The 12796-nt window shown below is 45.0% G+C and overlaps 1 protein-coding gene across 3 annotated transcripts in view; it reads right to left on the bottom strand.

Annotated features, from left to right (window-relative positions):
- Positions 1 to 3492: 3492 nt before the first annotated feature.
- Positions 3493 to 12796, bottom strand: part of abca4b (ATP-binding cassette, sub-family A (ABC1), member 4b) — a 155438-nt gene continuing 146134 nt past the window's right edge. For all 3 annotated transcript variants that reach the window (XM_080195254.1, XM_080195255.1, XM_080195253.1), the window contains 6 exons: positions 12428 to 12569; positions 9845 to 9979; positions 7252 to 7355; positions 7065 to 7157; positions 5780 to 6029; positions 3493 to 4058 (listed from right to left, as the gene is read on the bottom strand). In XM_080195254.1, the coding sequence (XP_080051380.1) occupies positions 3939 to 4058; positions 5780 to 6029; positions 7065 to 7157; positions 7252 to 7355; positions 9845 to 9979; positions 12428 to 12569 (844 nt within the window). In that variant the 3' untranslated portion in view covers positions 3493 to 3938. The remainder of the gene's footprint in view (positions 4059 to 5779; positions 6030 to 7064; positions 7158 to 7251; positions 7356 to 9844; positions 9980 to 12427; positions 12570 to 12796) is intronic.

The raw sequence follows: 12796 nt of genomic DNA on the forward strand, positions 1-12796 counted from the left end.
CCGCCCCACTGGTGGCAGTCTAACAGGCAGCCAAAAGGACAGAGTTTTGGGAAAAGAAACTCAAATTGGTGGTGATTCCACATTTCCCTCCTTCTGACCTCTTCACATGGATCTTTGCCTCAGCTCTTTCCCCAGCCTCTGTACTTGATTAAAAAAATCTAAACCACTGATCGAGAGAAATTGAGGCTTGCGAGGCCTGACTGCCATCGTCAACAGGATAACAGGAATACTGGGAGGAAGGGACTTGGAAACTGGGACCAGGTGATGAATCAATGGAGTGCTTTAAAGTGAAACACTTAAGTATTTCAGTAACATTGACCGTAAAGTTTTATTCTACGCTTCCTTGTTCAAACTCGGCAAATTTGGAATAGTTTGGGGATAGACTTCATGTTGTGAATAGTAGGAATAGCATGCAGATTACAGACTAATGTAATGTGATGGATGTCATACAACTTTACATATGGCCCTATAGGAGTTACCCTGTCATATAATGTAACATCACACGCCTGCCAGTATGGTTCCGATCGAATCCACATAAGTGATAGAGATATTTACAAAGAAATATACCACACAAACTACATTTTCTTCAGGATAGTCCAGTTTCTTAAACCTGTATAAATCCTGGGATATTAATGGATATTATTTATTTTGAAGTTTGCTTATTAGTAGGCTTACATAAACACTGCCGTGAAGTTACTGTGAAAAATCCCCTGGTCGCCACACTCTGGCACCTGTTCGGGCACGCTGAGGGAGAAGTTAGCATGGCCAATAAAGGAAACCGGAGCACCCGGAGGAAACCCACCCAGCCATGGGAAGAATGTGCAGACTCCGCACAGCGGATGGCTGGAATCGAACCCGGGTCCCTGACGCTGTGAGGTAGCAGTGCTAACCACTGTGCCACTCCCTTACTAAGACACTATTTCATAATTTTTTAGGAAGGTTCCCAATTTATTTAATGTGTTTTTTCACCAGTAAATTTTATTCTGGGAGACACTGGGGTCTAACGATTTGGTTTATCATGTCAGAACGTTGCCCAACATAAATGCTCTTCACAGATGGAAGCGCGCTACTTTATTTAACAGAAATTTGATTGTGTCAATGTTAATGCACGCATGTTAATGTCAGGTAACTTGGTCCATTCATTTTGCCATTTCAAACACAGCTCAAATAGACAAGTCAAGCAAAATAAGAAAACTGTTTCGTTTATAAAGCTCTGTGCACATTTCCTCTGAGGAAAGCCAGTATCCATAAAATTCAGAAAAAAATTCGCATAACCAAACATTACTACATAGCCAGTGGAAAATTACACAACATCCCTGAGCACCCAGCCAATCATAAACCAGAAACCACTCAACATGTAAGTTGAAGCAAGAGTGCCATACAGATTGTTGGAATTATAATCGAGTCTTCCGACTGTTCACATATTGGGAAGTAAAAACTGCAGAGTATCTATAATGTAAACTATGAGCTTATATAGTGCAGAGTCTGGAGTGTATATAATGCAGACTGTGGGGTGTATATAGTGCAAACTCTGGAGTGTATATAGTGCAGACTCTGGAGTGTACATAGTGCAAACTGTAGAGTGTATATAGTGCAGACTGTAGGCTTTATATAGTGCTGACTGTGAGGTGTAGATAGTGCAGACTGTGGGGTGTATATAATGTAGACTTTGGGGTGTAAATGGTGCAGACTGTGGAGTGTATATAATGTAGACTTTGGGGTGTATATAGTGCAGACTGCAGGGTGCACGTCGTGCAGACTGTGGGGTGTATATAACGCAGACTCTGAGGTGAATATAGTGCAGGTCTTAGGGTGTGTATCCATTAATTTGGACCCATTAATTTGAAAGAATATCCCTGGGTGTGACATATATTTACTGGGAAATGGTATTAGTTCTCGACTTGTTATGCTGCTCATACCAATGGCATAAAAGAGATTGCAAAAGAAAAAAAATCCCAATTTGTTCCATGCAGATTCCAACTGCTTGCCGCTGAGATAATTGCCTCCACTTTCACATGAAAGACTCAGCTAAGCTGGCATTTTGCCATGTTTTGCATTGCCAGTTCTGGAGTTGTAATTCCTCCCACTGCAAAGAATTGTTCAAAGACAATATAAATTTCTAACACGCAGGATTTGTCAACACAAGACTGAATAATGTGCAGTGTGGTCAGCATTTTATGATGGGTGTTTGTGCTGAATGCACCAGAGAAAGACTTTGTCAGAGATTAAACACGGTGGATGTCAAGCTGGGCTGACTTGTTATTTATTTTATAATAAATTTGCCAGTCCTGCTGATTGCAATGGAAATTCTTGATCACTGCAGTTGCTGACTAAGATTTCACGATGAATAACATTACAGAAGCCCCGACTTTGCAATTTCAGACACACTCAGGTCAGTAGTAACTCTGACAATTTATTATTATTCACGCGCATGACATCTGCTCTCATTCCTTTTGCCAAAGGCTTTTTAACAGTTATCGATTCAATGGTCGAGCACGCAGTCCGTACATAGAACATTGCTCCAGAGTTGCCAGCTCTTGTTGTTTCAACTATTCACACACAATTCTTCAAAATGTTGTGTTGAGCTGATTTTCTTTAATATATAAAAATGTGTGTGTGTGTGTTTCCATGAAGTCATATAGGGGGTGGGTTGAAAAGTAAGCGCTTGGTTCTTCAGTCTATCAACTGTAGCTCATAGTGTCGGTAAACTATGGCTATCTTAAATCGCTAATGTTCTTGACCCATTCTAAGTATCATGAAAAATGTATTTTAAAATCATCTTTAATAGGTGCTGAAACTGTCGGAACATTCACTTGCTGGCCCTGATAGATCCCAGGCCACTGTCAGTAGGATTCAGAGCACAAGCTATGTACCACACATATGTGTCACTGCTATTGCTTCAGCCCTCGGGTCAGGCATTGCGGGAGCAAGCTTTACACAACTACTTTCTGAGGATTCCTATCCGAGTGGAACTGTGGCAGAACATTTCATCTGTTTTAGTTAGCATAAAATTGTAATCCTGTTCTATATCATGGAAACCCTACAGTGCAGAAGGAGACCATTCGGCCCATTGAGGCTGCACTGACAACCCCACCCAGCCCATATCCCTGTAACTCCACATATTTACCCCGCTAATCCCCCTAACCTACGCATCCCGGGACACTGAGGGGCAATTTAGCATGGCCAATCAATCTAACCCGCACATCTTTGGACTGTGGGAGGAAACTGGAGCACCTGGAAGAAACCCACGCAGATATGAGGAGAATGTGCAAACTCCACACAGATAATGACCCCAGCCAGGAATCAAATCCAGATCCCTTGCGCTGTGAGGCAGCAGTGCTAATCACTGTGCTGCCCCTTATAAAAGGGTTTAATATGTAGCCCCAGAAGGAAATCTTCCCCAAACTTCATTCATTTGGGTCCTGAGGAAGATACAAAGTCATCAGAGGTCCCTAATTCTACTTTGTATGTACAGAGTCACATTTCTGACAATGAATGTACAGGCAGATAGTACATAAAGATTTAATTTCTATATACATATGTTATTTATTTTTGCATTCTGCAGGTCATGGGGAATACACAATATTAAAATAAATTCCTCTGCAGGTTACAACTGAGAGAGGTGATCCCAGCCACTTTTAGCTATCATAGTCTGTGTTGGTAGGCTTGCCATTAGAATTAGATGTAAGGTGATGTTTAAGATGGGCTGCTCACTAATATACAGGTCACAGAGGTTGGTGTTACTGATGCTGGTAGTTGTCGTCACGGTGATACAGCGGAGTGGTCACATGCGGGCTTTGTAATCACTCTGAGGAGGATAGTCACAGTTTGTGATTGGGTCCGTGTAGTGCAATCTTGTTCCTTCCTGTCCTGTTGGCACTTCCTCAGGATTTCTTCTCCTTATTTGACTCAGCAGTGGAAGTGTTGGTGGTGTTTGGTTAAGTGGGTTCTGCTGGAGCCGGTGTCACCTTCACCTCTCTCCTGCCCCCTGCAGCCCGCGGGTGGAGAGACAGGTTTTCATCCTCAGCTGTCTGTTCTTTGGCGAAGTTAACAAATACCTGCGTAAAGGTAAGTTCAGCATCAGCTGCGGTAACTCCACAACAGCACAAAACCAATGCTGGATTTGCATCTGGAATCAGAGAATCCCTACAGTGCAGAAGGAGGCCATTCGACCTATCGAGTCTGCAATCCCACCCAGCCCTTATCCCCATAATCCCACATATTTACCCTGCTAATCCCCTTGACACTAAGGGACAATTTAACATGGACAATCAACCTAACCCACACACCTTTGTACTAATTTTAATCATTGAATCCCTACAGTGCAGAAGGAGGCCATTTGGCCCATCAAACCTGCACCAACAACGTTTCCACTCAAGCCCTATCCCCGTAACTCCACCTATTTACCTTGCCAGGCTGCCTGATGCTACGGGGCGATTTAGCCTGGTCACTCAATCTAGTAAGAAGTCTCACAACACCAGGTTGGAGTCCAACCAGTTTATTTGATAGTAATCGCACAAGCTTTCGGAAACGGCGTTCCTTTGTCAGGTATTCCTGGTTGGACACTAACCTGGTGTTGTGAGACTTCTTACTGTGTGTTTACCCCAGTCCAACGCCGGCATCTCCACATCACTCGACCGAACCCACACATCTTCGGACTGTGGGAGGAAACCGGAACACCCGGAGGAAGCCCACGCAAAAAACAGGGAGGACGTGCAAACTCCACACAGGCAGTGACCCGAGCCGGGAATCGAACCCGGGTCCCTGACAGTGTGAAGCAGCAGTGCTGACCACTGTGCCACAGTGCCACCCATCTGCAGCCGCATGTATGACTTAAACAGCTAGTTTTTATCTGAAGAGACAACAGGCGGGGGCTGGGGGGGGGGGGGGGGGGGGGTGGGGGGTGGTTGGGGGGGGGAGGAGGTTTCTGTGGTGGTGGTGGTTTCCATGGTAACGAGGCAGATGGGGGAATGGTGGGCGTTCTGAGGGGTCTATGTGTTTTACTATTTATATTTTTCACATCACGGTGTGCAAGATGTGCTGGCCTTGGAAAGGGTCCAGAGGAGGTTCACAAGAATGGTCCCTGGAATGAAGAGATTGTCGTATGAGGAACGGTTGAGGACTCTGGGTCTGTAATCATTGGAGTTTAGAAGGATGAGGGGGCATCTTATTGAATCCAGGATACTGCAAAGCCTGGATAGAGCGGACATGGAGAGGATGTTTCCACTTGTAGGAAAAACTAGAACCAGAGGACATAACCTCAGGCTAAAGGAATGATCCCTTACAACAGAGATGAGGAACTTCTTCAGCCGGAGAGTGGTGAATCTGTGGAACTCTTTGCCACAGAAGGCTGTGGAGGCCAGGTCATTGAGTGTCTTTAAGACAGAGGTAGATAGGTTCTTGATTAATAAGGGGATTGGGGTTATAGGGAAAAGGCAGAAGAATGGGGATGAGAAAAATATCAGCCATGATTGAATGGCGGAGCAGACTCGATGGGCTGAGTGGCCTAATTCTGCTCTAATGTCTTATGGTCTTCAAAAAGATCTTTTGAAAGCCAATGTTGCTGACCGTGTGGCTCGTTCAGAACCCGCCACTGCTCTGCCTGGGAGCCTCTCTTGGATAATTTCTTTCAAAGTGTTCCAGAAGTCAGTGGGGAAAGCCTGCAGTGCAGCCAGCGGGCTCCACCCTGCTCCCCCCACCCCCCTCACCCACACTGAGAATCCCACCCACTGAGTTTTGACAGGAGTGTGGGGAGTATTCGAGGCGTGGTCTCCGTTACCTGGTCTAAAGTTGTTTGTGAAACCGAGTAGTCTTCTATCTTCAGCTGCTCTTTGTTGGAGATGAGTAACTGGAAGATTTTGGATAGCGATGATGAAGACAGCTGATACTGGATCATGTTGTGATGTTTCTCTGTCTGCAAGCTGTCGGGGAAGTTGCTCTTGAAGAACGCTTCGGCTGGATTCAGGTCGGGCGAGGTTCCAGGCTGTCCTCCTTGAATCTTCAAGGTCACAACGTAGCCATCGCCAAACCTGGTGAGTGAAAGATGAGTCAGCGGTTTATAAAAGACCGTCCCGCTGTGTGACATTTACCCGGTCAATGAGTGACACACAACTCATTAAGGAAAAGACAAAGAACAAAGAACAAAGATCAACCCAGCGTGGGAAACAGGCCCTTCAGCCCAATGAGCCCACACTGCCATTTCAACATTGTGAGTCCCCTCTCCACCCATGACCCTTGTCTATGCTTATGGCGTTCCACATTGGAAACCAGATTGAGGGGAGACTAACTTAGGGACAATTTGTTACACCAATCAGCCTAAGAGCACATCCAAGACATGGTCCAATAATTCATAACAAACAAGCCACTTGTCTTCCCAGCTCCACATGAAAACTGGTGAGTTAGAATGGACTGACTGACCTTCCTTAATCATATTTATCTGAAGATCTTGTGAAATAGGTCAAACTATGCATCAGATTATAATAGCATCACTGTAACATCATTAACTCTTCTCTACAAATGATAATAAGTTGGTGGCACGGTGGCACAGTGGTTAGCACTGCTGCCTCACAGTGCCAGGGACCCGGGTTCGATTCCGGCCTCAGATCACTGTCTGTGTGGAGTTTGCACATTCTCCCCGTGTCTGCATGGGTTTCCTCCGGGTACTCCAGTTTCCTCTCACATACCAAAGATGTGCAGGTTAGATGGATTGGTCATGCTAAATTGTTCCTTAGTGTCCCAGGATGTGTAGGGTAGGGGGATTAACGGGGCAAATATTTGGGGGTACAGGGAACAGGTCTGGCAGTTAATGTCAGGGGGAGTAGATGGGAATGCAAGGATAGGGCACATAGATATGGGGAGAGTGTGCTAACTCCACATAGACAGTCACCCAAGGTGGGAATTGAACCCAGATCCCTGGCACTGTGAGGCAGCAGTGCTAACCAAAGTGCCACCATGCCACCTTGTGTCCAAGATTCTGCCAAGAACCTACGCCCTGCCCAAACCCAGTCTGTGACATGTAAACTCTGACAGGGAACTGGGAAAGTTGGCAATGGATTTGAACCTACTTGTACTTCAGGTGCTGTATGGTCCCCAGACACTTGAACTGTCCATTCACCATGATGGCCAGCCTGGTGCAGAGAGCTTCACATTCCTCCATGCTGTAAATAAACAGAGAGAACGGTCACTTCTGGGTGTCCAGTGCAAGGAAATGACTTAAGTTTTACCAAGAGATTACGAAAAAGGCTCAATCACCTGTGTGAGGTCAGCACTACAGCTCTTCCTTCTCGGATAACACTGAGGAGGCAATTCCAGAGGAACCGGCGAGACTTTGGATCCATGCCAGTAGTTGGTTCATCCTAACAGAACATAGTAACATCTTAAAACATGAATATTAACCATGCTACAGATTAATGGCTCATCGTTCAATGGGTATCTGATTAATATGGAATATGCAAACACCACAGTTATGTTGTTTAAACTCCCAATTCTTTGTCAAACAAATGACTGTTAATATAACATTTTTGCGATTGAAGAATTTATTTTTCTTCCTGGGTTATGGTGGATGCTGGCTTGGCCAGATCTGTTCCCATTCCTATCTACATTGGGGCTTCTCGCTGAGTCACTGCCATCCTTGTGGTGACGGCACACTCAGGATGGGATGGGGAGGGGCATCAGGAAATTCCAGAATAACGCTGAAGGAACTGTGACACTCTCAAAATTGTCTGTTAAACAGGGCGGAACGTGGAGATGTTACTATTCAAATGACATTACCTTATTCAGTGGTAGAGTTTTCGGGGATAATTTGAAACACTGCCTTGGCACGTGTGTACTGAGCCAACAGCAGCAAGGCAGCTACTATTAATTGTAAATATTCCCATTCTTTCAACCACAGAACCGCAGAATCTGAACGACTCTCTGTATGAACATCCCTGCCAGGTCTACACCCTATCTCAGTCACCTTGGATAATTCAGAGAATCATAGAACTGTACAGTGTAGAAAGAGGCCCTTCAGCCCATCGAGTCAGCACCGACCACAATCCCACCCAGACCCTACCCCCATATCCCTACATATTATTACCCACTAATCCCTCTAACCTAAGCATCTTAGGACACTAAGGGGCAATTTTAGCATGGCCAATCAAACTAACTCGCACATCTTTGGACTATGGGAGGAAATCGAGCACCCGGAGAAAACCCACGCAGACATGGGGAGAACGTGCCAACTCCATGCAGTCACCCGAAGCCAGGAATTGAACCAAGTTCCTGGCACTGTGAGACAGCAGTGCTAACCACTGTGCCGTTGTATCTCCCTGTGTCTTAAAACTTTGCTCCGGGTCTGGTAGTGTTTCATTGATAAAACGGGAGATCCTTCAGGATATTTTAATAGTGAAAGACATAATGTGATCCTACAGAGGGTTGATTGCCACAGCAATATCCATCTCCTGAAAACACAGTACCTCATGTGGAACCTAACCCTACAAATGGATTTGTACTTCAGCCGTCTCTCCGAGTGTGAAGGAAGAAATTTGGAAAAGCTAACAAGAAATAAAATACGCACAGCCTGAAGCAGTTATACAATAATATAGAGAAACACTGAGGCACAGTGAGCTACATGATGAATTATCCGTGCTCCCAGAATTAATTAGATTGAAATGGGGGTGCTGATTGTAAAGAATGTGGAATTCCTCCCTCTGCTAAAAAGCTAAAAACAGTTGCAAACTCAGAAGCAATGGGTTAGAACCTTTGTTAAGATTGTGGATAAAGGAATCATAAAATCCCTACAGTACATTTAGCCCATCGAGTCTGTACTGACAACAATCCCACCCAGATCCTATTTCTGTAACCCCATGTACTTACCCTGCTAATCCCCCTGACACTAAGGGGCAATTTACCATAGCCAATCAGCCTAACCTGCATATCTTTGGACTGTGGGAGGAAACCAGAGCACCCGGAGGAAACCCACGCAGACACAAGGAGAACGTGCAGCCCCCACACAGACAGTGAACCAAACCGAGAATTGAACCCGGGTCACTGGCATTGTGAGACAGCAGTGCTAACCACTGTGCTACTGTGCCGCCCAGTACAATCACAGAATTCACAGCTGAGGAGGAAGCCATTCAGCCTATCATGCCTGGCTCTTTCACTTAGAGTCCAATTAGCCCCTTTCTCCTACTTTTCCCTTTTTAATTAAATATCCTTTCTCCTTCAGCAGGTTAAAGATGAATTTGCTTCCACCACCTTCTCAGCCAGATCAGAACAACAGTGTGGATAAAAATAAATTCTCTTCAGCTCTCCGCTCCTTTTGCTAATCATTTTATCATCGAAACCCCACAGTGCAGGCGGGGGCCATTCAGCCCATTGAGTCTGCACCGACAACAATCCCACCCAGGCCTTATCCCCATTACCCCATGCATTTTCTCTGCTAATTCCTCTAACCTAGACATCCCGATACACCATGGGTAATTTAGCATGGCCAATCATCCTAACCTGCACATCTTTGAACTGTGGGAGGCAACCAGAGCACCCGGAGGAAACCCACGCAGGTTAAGAATGTGCAAACTTCAGACAGACAGTTCCTCCAAGCCAGGAATTGAACTCATCTTCTAAATCTGTGTCACTGGTTTCTGAGCCTCCTGCCAATGGAAACAGTTTCTCTTTATTTATTATTATTACTGAAACTCCTCTGTTGCTGAAATGGCGCCGTGCGACTCCAGTGAGTACGCCAAGAAGGATGTCCTGATTTAAGCTATGGTTTACAATGCTTCCCAAGCACCGTATCCTTCCTGAGCCGCATCCGATCTGCAGCTGCAATGGGAATAAAGAAGGATACAGCACCACCTCTTACCAGCAGCACTACCGGGGGGCAGCCAATGAGGGCGATGGCGGTGGAGAGTTTGCGCTTGTTCCCTCCGCTGTATGTGCCAGCTGTCTGATTAGCGTAGTCTGTAAGATCCAGCTTCTCAATGCCCCAGTCAGCGACCTGCACGTTGGAAAGGCAGAAATTTAGCAGCTTATGCATCACTGGGATAGTTCTGGAGAACATCTAGAATATTCTGAGGTCGAAAGGTCACATTCTGGGTAGTGAATGCTCAGTCTAACCAGCTAGAGCCCAATGAATATCTATCTGTGCACGGTGAAACTAAATCCTGTCAACACCTTGAGACTTTTTGCTAAAATACATATATATATGTTTATTCTTTCATAGAATTGCTGGCAAGGCCAGCATTTGTTGAACTCATTGGTTTGTTAGGCTACGTTAAGAGTTAACCACATTGCACAAGAGTTAATCACATTTGTCAACCAGATACGTTTTTACAACAATTAATGATAATTTCATGGTCACTATTACTGAGTCCAGATTTATATTCCAGATTTTATTAATTGAATTTCAATTTCATCAGCTGCCGTGATGGGATTTGAACTGTGACCCCCGGGCATTAGCCTGGCCCCGCTGGATTACTAGTCCACTGACATTGCTGCCATCTCCCCTGTGATAGATAAACCTGGGTATCTAAAATCCACATTAGCAATGGAGTATCAATGTTACAGTAAGTCCCATGCAAGAGTGAATGAATGATGCCCAATGGTGAACATAAAGAGCAGAACGATGGAGGTACTTTCTGAACCAGAGCTTTATTCTGTAAGATTCTATTTTGTGGAATTCTCAAAAACATTCATTCACTCACTCATATATTTTAATAATCCGTCTGTGGGAATGACTATGGTACATCCTGGTTTCCTGGGTGGTTTTGTTTAATGGTTAATTTGGGAGCAAGGTGGGTCGGAGATTAAGGTAATTTGTACAGTCTTGGTTTCTGGGATGCGGAGATGCCAGTGTTGGACGGGGGTGGGCTCATTAAGAGGTCTCACAACACCAGGTTAAAGTCCAACAGGTTTATTTGGAATCAGGAGCTTTTGGAGTGCCGCTCCTTTACCAGGTGAGTGGAGCTGGTGTTGTGAGACTTCTTACTTAGTTTCTGAGGATTAATTAGGCCTTGGGATCAGGGGGAGGGGATGGAGGAGGGAGACTCCGAATGCTAATCTAGAATATTCTGTGATTATAATATAAGAAGTATATTCTGCAGCCCTGAATTAAAGTACTCCACAGTGTCACTGTTGATTTTATGACTGTCTAAGCTATGCCTTGCTTCCAGTTTGAGCTGTATTTATTCAGTTCATACCATGCTCTATTAATATAGGCAATTTAACAGAAACAAAACATTATTTTGGCAATAAAGTTTAAGTGCTTTGAAGTTTTTAACACTGAGTTTTAACTTGGAACTGTCAGATGTTGTCAAATGCACTTAAGAAGCAGAAGGTTATTTTCTCACTAATATTGTTTTATCTCCTTTCAAATCTGAGTCTGGATTCCAATTACATATGACCCCAGTCCTCCCCATCTCTGTAACCTCCTCCAGCCCTTACAATCCCTGCTATCTTTGTAACATCCTCCAGCCCCAAGACCCCTCCTTATCTCTGTAATATCCTCCAGCCCCAAGACCCCTCCCTATCTCTGTAATATCCTCCAGCCCCTACACCCCTCCTTATCTCCGTAACATCCTCCAGCCCCAAGGCCCTCCCTATCTCTGTTACCTCCTCCAGCCCTCCAACCTCCTCAGAAGGGAGATAAAAAAAGTTATGCTGCAACTATACCGGACGTTGGTGAGACCACATTTGGAATATTGCGTTCATTCTGGTCACTTCACTATAAGGAGGATGTGGAATCATTGGAGAGAATGCAGTGGAGATTTACCAGGATGCTGCCTGGTTTGGGGGGTAGGTCTTATGAGGAATGGTTGAGGGAGCTGGGGCTTTTCTCTTTGGAGCAGAGGAGGATGAGACGCGACTTAATAGAGGTTTATAAGATGATGAGAGGGATTGATAGAGTGGATGTGCAAAGACTATTTCCTCGGGTGGATGTAGGGGGCATAACTATAAGGTTCATGGCCGGAGATATAGGAGGGATGTCCAAGGTAGGTTCTTTACTCAGAGTGTGGTTGGGGTGTGGAATGGACTGCCTGCTGTGATAGTGGAGTCAGACACTTTAGGAACATTCAGACAGTTACTGGATAGGCACGTGGAGCACTCCAGAATTATAGGGAGGGGATAGCTTGATCTGGGATTGGACATAGCTCGACACAACATCAAGGGCCGGAGGGCCTGAACTGTGCTGTAATGTTCCATGTTCTAATCTCTACAACCCTCCCTTATCTCTGTAACCTCTTCCAGCCCATGAACCCTCCAAGATATTAGACTCCTCTAGTTCTGACTTTGATTTGAATCACTCCATCATTGGTGGCTGCCTCAGCTCTGAGCTCCAGAATACTGTTCCTAAACATTTCTACTTCTGTGCCTCTCTCTCCTGAGACACCCTTTAAAATCCAAGCTTGTGCCACAAGTTTCAAAAAGTAATCGTTAACTGAGTTACCCGGTCAATCTCATCCTCTGGAACACCGCGCAGCCTTGCGTACAGTAATAGGTGTTCACGGCCTGTGAGCAAGTCATCAATAGCGTCAAACTGGGGGCAGTATCCCATGTTCTGGTGAACATCGTCAATCTGCGTGAGAATGCTGAGGAAGATTCAAAAACAAAGCAACTGAGTTGTTAGAAAATGTCATTAACAAAGATAGCAAAGTAGTTTCTGATTGTTTTTTAAGACCATAAGATATTGGAGCATAAGTAGGCCATTCAGCCCATCAAGTCTACTCCATCATTCAATGGGATCATGACTGATCTGATGTGATAATTCTCAACTCTACTTTCCCGCTGTATCCCCATAACCCTAGATTCCCTCACT

The sequence above is a fragment of the Carcharhinus amblyrhynchos genome, chromosome 9, assembly GCF_965287045.1.
Source record: "Carcharhinus amblyrhynchos chromosome 9, sCarAmb.v2.hapA, whole genome shotgun sequence".
NCBI classification, from domain to species: Eukaryota; Metazoa; Chordata; class Chondrichthyes; order Carcharhiniformes; family Carcharhinidae; genus Carcharhinus; species Carcharhinus amblyrhynchos.